The sequence below is a fragment of the Peromyscus leucopus genome, chromosome 11, assembly GCF_004664715.2.
Source record: "Peromyscus leucopus breed LL Stock chromosome 11, UCI_PerLeu_2.1, whole genome shotgun sequence".
Classification (NCBI taxonomy): Eukaryota; Metazoa; Chordata; class Mammalia; order Rodentia; family Cricetidae; genus Peromyscus; species Peromyscus leucopus.
The window spans coordinates 22,100,595-22,113,116 of NC_051072.1; the positions used below are offsets into that span (position 1 = coordinate 22,100,595).

At 45.0% G+C, this 12,522-nt stretch overlaps 1 protein-coding gene across 1 annotated transcript in view; it reads left to right on the top strand.

Annotated features, from left to right (window-relative positions):
• Rai14 (retinoic acid induced 14) overlaps positions 1 to 12,522 on the top strand; it is a 139,750-nt gene that overhangs the window by 19,145 nt on the left and 108,083 nt on the right. The window contains 1 exon segment of the mRNA XM_028895084.2: positions 5,066 to 5,147. Coding sequence (XP_028750917.1) covers positions 5,112 to 5,147 — 36 coding nt within the window. The 5' untranslated portion in view covers positions 5,066 to 5,111.

Consider the following 12,522-nt stretch of genomic DNA (forward strand, 5'->3'; position numbering starts at 1 on the left):
GATTCCATGCAGTAACTCCCACATTCCAGGAGACAAGGATTAGCTAGAGGACCTTGCTCTCCTAATTTTGTGGTAAATCTGCAGAATTGGGTCACATGGTGTGATCTGTCAGGTGCTAATGTATTCTTGTGATTCAGACACTAAGTATGTGTGTATATAGCCAGTGTCTGCTTTTATGAATTAAATTGCTCATGTAGAATTGGGGTATAGGAGACCTCCTCCCACATCTGCTCCCAACTCCCTTGCCCTGTGGTATGAAAATTCAAACACAGGAGCTACTCAGAAATAGTCATGTTAACCATTTGTCCAGTGTCTAGATTCTTTTCCTCTGAGAGTGTAAAGTGTAGGTAGGGTATCCTGGAGTCCAGAGGATCTGGAGGGTGGGGAGAGAATGGTTCCTGGGCCACATTGGGAGTAGGGTGAGCTTAAACCTACTTTGAGTCAGGGATGAGGTATAACAGAGAATTAGCTAGATAAATCTCTTGGGTATAGTCACCGTTTACCAGTTCAGGACATTGCTTGTTGACATTCATTTTTTTTTTCTTTTGAAATTCCTTTGAAATCACTGTAAGGGTTTCTAACTAAGAATTTTCCTAACTTCAAGTCTTAGAGAAGAAATCAAGTTTTTTTGTTTTTGTTTTTAATAACAGCTTTGTTGAGGTGCCCTATAGCAGTCAGTCATGCCCTGATGCATAGTCAAATCGTTTTTAATGTGTGTGTTCACAGGTTATACTCCATCATGACAATAAATATTAAAAGTATTTTATCACCCCAAAGGAAACCTCAACCCACTGTACATATTTTAAATGAGCAAGTAAAACTTTTTGTTTATGGTCAAGCTGTCTAGACTAATCTCCAAGTATTTTGATTGAGGCTCTAAGTTTACCAGATAAGGGTCTGATTGAGAGCTACAGTACTATTTTTAAAGGGAAAATGAGTTAATAAACTCCTGTGTTGCACCTGGTCTTTCATATGTGAGGACAAAGATGTATTCTGTGCCGTCCCATCCCTCCTATTTAACATGATACCCAATCATGTGATGATTAGTAATGAATGATGGTGATAGGTTTCAGTGCCATAGTTTGAATTGAGCAGGTAGCAATTTCAGCACCGTCGGCACGTGTTCTTATCTGCTCGCGATGAGAAAAACAAGTTCAGGTTGTTTTTCTGTAGGCCTGTCACCTTCCTGCACATGTTCCGTGTGTTATCTTTCTGTGAATAGGCTGCAGCAGGGCAGCCCTTGACTCCTGTAAGACACATCCAGTAAGATGTGCATCACTAAGCCAGGCAGTGGTGGCGCACGCCTTTAATCCCGGCACTCGGGAGACAGGCAGGCGGATCTCCGGGAGTTCGAGGCCAGCACCTGGTCTACAAAGAGAGTTCTAGGACAGCCAAGATGGTTACACAGAGAAACCCTGTCTCAAAAAAAAAAAAACCAAAACCAAAAACAGAACAAAATTAAAAAAAAAAAAAAAGATACGTAGCTGAAGAGTTTTCTCTATGGGTCCCGTCAAGCGCCAGCAGTCCCACAGCCCACTTATAAAATAAACACACAGACGCTTATATTATTTAAACTGTTTGTCCTAATGGCTCAGGCTTCTAGCTATCTCGTTCTTACATCTTAAATTAATCCATTTCTATAAATCTATACCTTGCCACGTGGCTCGTGGCTTACCGGCGTCTTCACATGCTGCTTGTCATGGCGGCGGCTGGCAGTGTCTCCCCCTGCCTTCCTGTTCTCTCAGTTCTCCTCTCTGTTAGTCCCACCTATCCTTCCTGCCTGACCACTGGCCAGTCAGTGTTTTATTTATTGACCAATCAGAGCAACACATTTGACATACAGACCATCCCACAGCAAAGATATGCATAGCTAGTCTGAAACAGCCAACTTAAGTGGCTTTTCCAGGGACTGCCATTAGTGTCTCCTGCTGCAATTGGATGTCACTTCACACAGGACAAACTGCAGTTCATCCTGTGCATTGGAATTGGGGCTGTAAAATCCCAGTTGACAGAAGGAAGGCAAGCCTGTGATTTACTCTCACATCATCTAGGAAAGAAGATGCTGGGGCAGAGTAACCTTGGTATGTGGGCCAGGTGACCTCCCGCCAGCCATGGCTTTTGGTGTTAGCTCCTTTTACAAATACCAGGATTAATGCCTCCAATTACGCCCAGTCAGAGGCCTTGTTTCTAGGGTTACTAATCTGTTTCCAGCACTTGCCCCTTAGCACTGGTCTCTCATCACGGAGTCATACCCACGGACCACCCAGCTATCACACAGTCAAATCCTGGGCTCCGGGGAAATGTTCACGTAGTAGTTCATACCTTCCCTTGAGAACTTCTGGAATTTGTTACTTTATTTATTTAATTCTCTCCAAATAGCAGTCCACATGCTTCTCACTGCCCGGCTTTAAGGGGGGAAAAAAAGGAAAGCCAAAGGTAAACACACATACACAAACCCAACATCCTTATAACCCCTATGACCTCAAACAAAAAACTCTTACCCACTGTTGCCTGAGACCTTTTGTTCTGTGAATGAAGGAATGCTGGGTGGTTCTGCCTTGGTGGGCCACACAATTTGTGGTTTTTCCCAGCTGTGGCTTCTCTTTTCTCCCTTTCCATTGCATTGATTTCATCTCCTTCCTTGGTTATTTTGAGACAGTGGGAGGAATTGAATTTGAGGGATGGTTTCCATTGTTTAGAAATAGTTGGTCCAGAAGCCCTAGGCCTGCAACAGTTTGGTAGTACTTGATTATCATTATTTCTGTTTTGCAGTCATTTCATCAAAAAGTGGTTTGTTTTCACATGGACAAAAACAGCTCAGTTTTGGTTTATCAGTGGGGTCCACTTTGACAAGTGTGTTCCTTGTTTGCTGTATGCCTCTTCTAGGTACTCTGTGGTTAAGTCCTTAGCAATTAACAGTGTGTAATTACGATCGATGCACTTTGCAAGGCAACATGCATTCCGTCTCTTCTGCGGAGGCTGGGAAGATGGAAAGGACCATGAAAGGCCTCACTCAATGGCATGAGACTGACCCCCAAGTAAATGCCATCTAAATGCTTTATGACGGCCTTGTTTCCATGGCCTTCATCCATGGGCTCTGCTTGATGGCATCAACAATGATGGAAGCGAACACATCAGAGGGTAGCGTGTAGGGTGACCATCGGGAGAGGGATAAGTAGAGTCATTCACTTCTGTGTCTACCCCACTTCTGACCTCATACATCGTGTTTATTTCAGATAAGACTGTGGCGTAACACAAGGTGGGTTTGAAAGACTAAAAATAATAGCCAGGAGTGTTAAATATTTATCCACTATTCCATAACTCTTAGCTACAGCGCTGCTAGTTAGAAGCTTACCCATGACGACTTCAGTGAAGTAGAGTTTTGCCATTTATTTATTGAGTACTTACTGTGGTGGGAACTTCCACATGGATTATTTTGTCTTTCTGACCTAAGTGCACTTTGCTTTTTTTTTTTAAAGACTAAGTTAATGAAAATGATAAATTCTGCGCTCAATTTTAACACAGGCTTTGGATTTGGGGTTTTGATTGTGAAATTGTATAGGACAGTGAAGAAAGCGTGCTTCATGATGGCAGACAAGCATCTTGACATCTCTCAGTGTGTGTGTGTGTGTGTGTGTGTGTGTGTACACGATTTTTTGTTTTACTCCGAAAACCTTACATCCAGTTTCTAGGGGACAGAGATGTCGTCTCCCAAGTGTGGTAATTGCTGAAGACTTCCAGCACCAACTAAGAGTTGCTGGATCTCAAAAAGGAAAAGGGACCGGGAGAGTCGTAACATTGTTTAGAGTGGGTCCCCTGAGGAATGGGGTATTTATGAGGGAGGTTTTGTTGTTCCTGGCATTTTCTACCAACTACACTGTGCGATTAAGAGAAGCCAGGGAGGGAGGCAAACCCTGGAAAAATAAGTAAGGAATGAACAGCATGTGTAATAGGGACTGTTTTTTCTATCATCGTCTATTATTCCTTCCTTCAAAAGGAGGTAAACTGTATAGTTGCAAAATGGAGGATATATAAAGAGATTACTTCAAGTGGTCATGTATTAGTTTGGTTTTTATTACTATAATAAAATACCCCTGCCTGGGTAGCACTATCAAGAAAGAAGGATCATCAGTTTACAGTGGTGGAGGTTCAAAGGCATGTTTTCATCAGACAAGACCTTGTAGCAGAGGACAGTGTTGGGAGGTCCTGTAAGAGCCAAGGCTCATACTGCTGGAAAGGCAGACGTAAGAGTCAGCTTACTCTTCACCCCAAGAGACCGGCACTCTCTTCAGAGAACACTCTCCCAAAGACCTAGAGACCTCCCACCAGGCCTCACCTCTTAATGATTCCATCACCTCCCATATCACCAAGCTTCCAACCCTGCAGTCCCCCCCAGGCCAGCCACACCCCAACCACAGCGGTACAGATAGTTAAGGCGTGCCTCATCCCCCGCCTACTTTTAATTGCTGCGTAACTTATGTATGGAATCCAAAAGTCTAAATCACTGAAGCTGAAACTAGAGTGGTCACTGCCAGGGGTTGATGGTGGGAAGACAGGGGACTGAGTAAACGCTGATCAAAAGAGGAATGGACTCCAGAGCTCTGTTGTATAGCCTGGATACTCCTTGTAAATCCTGGTGTGTGTACTTGAAATCCCTAGGGCTTAACGATTCTCATTATAATGCAGTGGGAAATGTATGAAGTAATGTGCCGATTAATTGGCTCATTTGCTATTCTACAACGTATACATATTTCTGAATATCACATTTTCTGTGGTAAGTATATGTAATTCTCCTATGTCAGGTAGAATAAATGAGGAAGATAAAAGGTTTTTTTTTTCTTCTTCTAATTTATGCCTGTCAGAGGGGCCGTTGGAGGGAGGGTGCGTATCGTGAGTGGGAGATCTTATGTTCTTCACGGCTTCCCAGCTGCTCACTGACAGTGATCAGCCCAACCTTGCCTCCTCCTCATACCCAGTGTTGTAATCCAACCAGGGGAGAAAATCTGGAGTGTTTATTTGGCAATCTACATTCATTCATTATTTTTTTCTTTCCCCCTCTGCTTAGGTGTTGACAAATCTCCTAGGACTTTGGAAGGCTGAATGGACTAAACATGAAGAGCCTGAAAGCGAAGTTTAGAAAGAGTGATGTAAGTACACGGTGACTCACGCTCTGGCTGCTCCACCATGCTCCACAGGCCTTCAGAAACAGCCCTGCTCCTGCCCTGATAAAGCTCTGGGTTAATGAACTACAGATTCCTGAAGCACCAGGCGCCAGCTCAACGTGACGTCTGTGAATGAGCGTGCTTTAGGTTTGCTGTTGTGTGTGTACAGCTTTCAGAACAGCCCGTGATAAATTCTTCAGGTCTGTGTCATGTAGAGGAAGGAACGGTCAAATTGAAGAATCAGTAAAAACTGCCAAGATTCTGACGACTTAGAATGTCATTTCAATAATTTTAATTCACATTTATTATTAATTAATTTTAGGTTTTCTTTTCTTTTTTTGAGAAAGAATCTTACTTTGTGTAAATGGCTGGTCTTGAACTCATGGCAGCCCCCCTGCGTTCTAAGTGTTCACTTGCCACACTTGGCCAGAAAAGGGATGATTCAGGAATTACGTTATCAACATTGTTCCTCTTGGTCTTTAAGAAACTTGAACTCAGTATTTATTGTTCACTGTTGCTTCATGCCCCACCCCACCCCCAAATTCCTGGGGTTCTCTCTCACTTGATGTCCACCATAGAAGACTCAGGATCGGAAGAACTGGGTATCGTGTCAGAATTCTCCCATCAGAGAAAAATGGCAAGGGGTTGTGTAGTGATATTTTCACAAATCCTTACCCCCTAACCTGTAACAAGCTGCATTCCTAAAGCTTCAAGCAAAACTGTTGCTTGAGAGAAATTTATGGAAGAGCATTAGCTGGGAGCCCAGAGAAGTCACTTTCAAAATATGCTTGCTCTATTCATCACTGTTAATTAAGATTCCATAATTAAAAGTGAGCCTGGATTTTTGTGCTTTGCCGTGAATTTCATTTGGGCAGTTTGGCAGTAAATGGGACCACGTCGTTATGGCCAGTGTGCTGCACGCATACATGCCTGCTTATCTCTTAGACTACATTGTGACGTGTTGCTGTGTATGTACTGCTGGGATGAGAGGCCAGACAAGATGCTTTGCGGAGGACTACAAAGTACTGTCTCATTAACAACAACAACAACAACAACAACAACAACAACAAGAAATCTTAGGGAAAAGGTCACTTCACTCCTACGGTAAATCAACGACCACTCAGAGAGTGTGAAGTGACTTGGGCAAGGTCAGATTTGCCCCAGAGAGCTCCACTGATGACACTTCCTCAGGTGCCCCTCCCCACGAAAACTCGACCCCGCTCACCCACTGGCCTGAATATCACCTTTGGCTTAGTCGTGCCAAGTTCCCGAGACACCAGTCTATAAATTACCAAATTAGGGAATTTGGGTGTGGAAATGTGGCTCCGTGGTAGAGGAGAGCATTTGCCCGGCATTCACAAGGCCCTGTGTTCCGTTTCCAGGACCGCCAAGGGTGGGGAGAAATTGTTCCAGGAGAATCTGGACAGCTTCCATCCGTCCACATTGAGATTATTGTAGCAGGCAGGATCTCATCGCGTCGGGGGTGTGACCTCTGAACCCGGGGCAGGAGGCTCCTATAGTCCTGGTTGAACAATTTTAAACTGGTGGCCATAGAGAGCGTGTTGCTGGAATCTCAGTTTTAAATTTAAAAAAATTGAAACATTTCCATGAATTAAAAAAAAAAAAAAAAAGATCACAATAATAACACTAGTAAAAGTCTTCGGAGATTTGGCAGCGAAAAGGTCTCGATTTTGGCAGTGAGTGCTAAGAAGGAATGTCCGAGGAGCAGCCCTGCGGGAGGAGAGCAAGAGAAGTTGCAGGACGAGAGCCAGCCCAGTCTACAGGGCTTCCAGATTTATCCCAAATTGTTTCCTCAAGCGCCATCACTAGATAGGCACATGGAGGGAATAAAGACAGAAAAAGAAAGCCCTTTCCAGGCAAACCCCAGTTGGTTAACCAGCCATATGGCGGTCCTGATGCTAAACAGGCTTTTACACCAGATACTCCATACGGCACTAGGCACTTGATGGGAATTCTTGCCACTAACCTCATGTGGTAGGTTTTATAATTAAGCAGTTTTCCAGAGTAAGGAACCGAAGCCTAGAGAGATGCAACAATTTCTTTCGATTCCTGTAGCTCTAAGTTGTGGAACTCGCTAAGAACTAAGTTGTTGCAGCCCGCTGTTGGAAGCCCAGGTTTCCTGAATGTAGGAGCTTGTGATGGAGATTTGGGTTTATGAAATGGAGAAATGGGTTTATGATCCAGGGAGCAGCTTTGGACTTGGATTGAGGTTCATGGCCTTGGACAGCTGTCTGTCTTCTTCTGATTGTAGGTCTTCATCCAAAGTTAAATGTGCTGTTGGGGGTCAGGCACACATCTCAGGGATTGATGCTTAGAAGACAAATAGTTGGTCAATACTTCTTCATCTTACTAAGGAACTTACAGATGATAAAAATGAAAGATCTTATAATTAACAGGCTAGAGACCCTCGGTGGAAGGAACCAGAGCGAGGAGTGAGTAGACCTGGGAGGCTTGCTTTTTAAGGGCACGCCTTTCACTTTGAGATGTCTGTATGCATTACTGGTTACATATTCCCAAGAAAAACGGGTTTACAAATGATGGTGTTCACTAAAATGAGCCAAACTGTAATCTTCACTGAAGCGCGTGGTGTCTCTCGAGTGTCCCGAGCCACCCGGCAGCCCACGATTCTGTGTGTCTTTGTGCAAGACAAAAAGGGAAGAAAGGGTTCTTTGTGTGTCTGAGGGTAGGCAGCCGAGGACGGCAGATCAGGTTCGTGATTACATAAAGGGAAGACAGGTGACCTGCTGGTGTGATCACATTTCAGCCAGGCCGGGAGGGCTGCAGCCAGGTCACTTTGTGGCCATTGAGAAGGAGACTCAGGAGTAAGCCATAGGACCGAGAGTGACTGCAAGGAGTCCCCTGTGGGCGGCCTTGGGGTCACTCTGCTACGCCAGGACCATCGTGGAGGTGGAGATTCAGCAGGGGTGTGCTTTCTGGAAGACTCCTCAGCTTGACTTCCTGACTGAGGCAGGCTTATATGTATGTCATGGGGGATGCGGTGTGATGCCGTGGGCTGTGGTGAGATCCCTAAATATACTTGGGACCCCACAGTTAATCTGCAGGAGCTAAAGAGCGGCTTTCTGTAGGGGATGCTCGTCTTAGTGAGGGTTTCTGTGAGGAGACACCATGACTGCGGCAACTCCTATAAAGAAAACATTTCATTGATGGGGCTTGCTTACAGTTTCAGAGGTTCAGTCCATCATTCTCATGGCGGGGGGCATGGCAGCGTGCAGGCAGAAGCGGTGTTGGAGGAGTAGCAGAGAGCCCTACATCTTGCAGGCAGCAGAAAGTCCACTGAGCGACTGAGACACTGGGCGGTATCCTGAGCACAGGAATCCTCCAAGCCCGTCCCCACAGTGACACACTCCCTCCCACAAGGCCATACTCACTCCAACAAAGCCACACCTCCTAATAGTGCCACTCCCTATGAGATTATGGGGACCAGTTACATTCAAACTACCACCATGCCATTTTTTTTTTTTTTTTTTTTTTAGTTTACATGAATAACTTGATTTGGGGCATCCTTACAGTTGAGCTAGACACTAGAGAGGAAGAAGACACAGAGGGAATGCAGAGTGTGAGTCGTGGGAGGTTGTCTGAAAATAAGGATGTGGTGATGCAGACCCGTCCAACACACGGGAAGGGAAGGCAGGAAGATTGGGAGTTCAAGGCTAGCCTTGGCTGTGCAGTGAATCTGTCTCCCCCCTCTCCCCACCCCACCCCAAGAAGCTGATAAACCTAAGTAGTAGGGGAGAGGTAAACATGTGCCTCAAATTCTCAAGACAAAACACAAATAGAACATGGATACTGAGTGGACCTTTAAGGTGAGCCTAACTCTGCCCCAAAACCAAAGCCAAATGTGGGGACTCACAGACTGGGAAGCCTGGTGACAGATGCTCTCAGTTTTGACAGTGGGAGGATTTGGGGAGCTTTGTGAAGGTGGAGCGTCAACCCAGGGGATTGGTACGTGTGGGAAGGATGAAGTTGGGTGAGTGGGGGAGCAAAGACTCAGAACGTTGAATCTCAAAATGTGTCCTTGGCAGTGTATTTAGTAAGACTTGATGAATTCAGGAGAGTGCCTCGGTTTGGGGTGTGGCTATGAGAGTGTTAGCAAGAACACCCTGAAGTATGCATTCAGTTTTCCAGATGCAGAGGCTGACGTTCATGCTTATGAGATAAGCCAAATCCAAACCTTCATTATTTATATCCTTCCTGACTATATACGTCTACATCTTTTATCGTCTAGTTTCATGTGGCCCCTTTACCTCTTTAAACATTTTCAGCAACTAGCATGTAGTTCCATGTGGAAAAATCAGCTGTCATCATGAGCAATGAGGCCAGAAAGGCTGGGGTTTCCCTTTGCAAGTAAAACACTCTGGCTTTGGGAATTTCCTTGCAAACGACAATTTTTGGTGCCAGAGTGAAATGGGTAGAAGTTTGAGGGATGGGTGGGAAATGGGACTGAAAGATCTTTGTCACAAACCTTGAGAAGTGCCATTCCAGTGTGACTGAGGGAGCCAGAGTTTATTTTGTGGCTGTGTGTTTGCTTAGATGAAAGATCTACTCCCAGTTATATGTTCCATTATAATCAGGAAATGGCAGACAGAGCGTGGAGAAAATCAGAGGAGCCACTTTAGAATGACTGCATTCAAAAAAGACTAAGTTGATGGTGTACCTGGATGTAGCAACTCCTGTCAGCTGCGGCCTTGAGCCAAGGAAATACCCACACCCCCTGAATCTTGAGGAACCAGACACATCCTGCTCAGTCAGGATCTGAATTTGTTGCCTGTTGAGATTCTAGTTCTCATGAAGGTCGAAAACCGACATTGCTGCCAGGATATTATTTTTTTCAAAGAGTTTTTAGTCATTTATAGTAAGAATGCCTGAGTCACCGTGTGCACTCGTGTGTGCGCATGCGTGTGCAACACACACACACACACACACACACACACACACACACACACGAGGACTATTTAAAATCGTGGTCTCTCTGTAGACATACTAGCCTTGGCCAGTCTCAAGCTACTCTTTTTTTTGCAGAGACGTGACTTAAAAATGTATGAGAGATGACCAGCCCCATTGGGTGGAGACAGGAGACTCCCCTAAAGACTTGGAGAGAATGTCAGGAGGTTGTTGTCGGCCTGCATACTTTCCAGGTCCTGTCAGACCTTGTGAAGCAGAGAGTCTTCTTGCTGCTGATCTCACCTTGTGTTAACTGGCCAGGTGCCATAACAAGGTGCTACAAGCTGGGTGGCCTGAACAACAGGAATTTATCGTCTCTTGGGTCTGGAGGCTGGAACTGTGGTAGGGCTGGTGTGGAGAAGGCTGTGTGGGAGAGCCTGTTGTGGGCCTCTCCTGGACTCTCGGTGTTTACCGGGAACCTTTGTCATGTGGGCGTATTGTCCCAATTCTAGACCTCGTCTTTGACATTCTCACTGTGTGCGTATGTGTCCACATTCCTAGTTGTGATAAGGACACCAGTTACATTGGAGTAGAGCCCACTCTGTTGGCCTCATTTTAAACTAGATTAATATAGGCTTTTTTTTTTTTATGTAGAAACTCTCTACTTAATCTGAGTAAGATAATATTCTGGTGTGGAGGCTTTAGGACTTTGACATAAATATTCTGGACATGACACAATTCAACCAATAATACATTTCTATTCTAGAATAGTTTTTAAGGTTCTCTGTTTTTTTTTTTTTTCTGAGACAGGGTTTCTCGGTGTAGCCCTGGCTGTCCTGGAACTTGCTCTGTAGACCTGGCTGGCATCAAACTCAGATCCACCTGGCTCTGTCTCCCGAGTACTGGGATTAAAGGCATTGCACAGTACTGCCAGGCAGTTCCCACCTCTTTCCATTGAGTACACACAGTTGGAGACTTTACCCTTCATCTTGGGGATGATTTTCCATGTCTCAGAAGGAGGTTGGAGCATGACAATATTGAAGTGAGTCTTCTAACCCAATGCATGGAAATCAGAGTAAACATTTCTCTCTCTCTCTCTCTCTCTCTCTCTCTTTTTTAAAGATTTGTGTGTGTGTGTATGTGTGTGTGTGTGTGACATGTATGTGGTGTCAGAGGCCAGAAGAGGGAGTTAAATCCCCTAAGGGCTGGAGTTACAGGTAGTTATAAACCACCCAATGTAGGTGCTGGGAATTGAACTTGGGTCCTCCAGAACATCAGGAAGCAATCTTAACCACCTAGCCATCACTCCAGCCCCCACATTTTTAAATTTTCCTCATCCCTCCCCCCGTGTGTGTATTGAATGTCTGTCTATGCACGTGTGTGCAGGTGCCTGTTAGTACACACGTGGAGGCCAGAGGTCAATGTCATTACGTGTTCATACTTTAGCTATTGATTCATTTGTTTGTTTGAGACAGGGTTCCTCACTGAACCCAGAGCTTGCCAGTTTGATGAGGCGGATTGACTAGCCATCTCCCAGGATCCTCTTGTGCTCCCCACATTCTCCAGTGCCGGGGTTATACACGTGCACTGCTGTGCCTGGCTTCTGCTCAGTGCTACAGACCCAGACTCAGTTCCTCCTGGTTATGCAGAAAGCACTTTCCCCACCAGGCCATCTCCCCAGCCATAGCGTGGACACCTACTAATTGTTCATGGACTAACATGGATAACAGTGAGGAGCATTAACAGTGAGACATTCTCATGCATTGCATGCTCACCCCCAGGTACCAGGGACTGTGCCAAGTTCCTTTGCATACTGTTTGTCATTTTCTCTTCAGACTTTCAGGTAAAGGCCATCCAATGATAGCATTTTCCGGAGGAACTAAGGAAGGCTGAAAGTCACTTTTATGATGTGAGTCTCATCTTGGGCTTTTACTTATAGTTTGTACTACTTACACAGGGCATCAGCATTTGCAAATTTCAAATCTTCAAAGTATATGAAATAAAATCTTACCTGTTGCCCTCAGCTGAAATAAGCCTGTTACCGTGGGCTGGGGTAACACACTTTCCTAACATATGCATGCCCTGGGTTCAAATCCCAGCAATAACCCTTCCTCAAAAGAAAAAAAAAATGTATTGTGATTTTGCACAGTGGTTTTATAGAATCCAAGCTTGTCCATAGCAGTCAAGCTCACCACCGTCAGTGTCCTTCCTTCCCCTGTGGTAGGGAAAGAGCAGGAAAAATCTTCGTGGTTTGCTTGCCCTAGAACCACATATGTCTCAGATCAGCTTTGAAAGGGAGGCCAGACATTGCTTCTGCTTTCACTGGAGCCAGAGATGCGTCTCTGTGTGATGCTCCATGGCTGGCTAAGTGAATCCCAGCTTCAACCATTACTCCAAACTGATTCTTCCTTCAACCTGATACTTTCCAGCTGGAGAC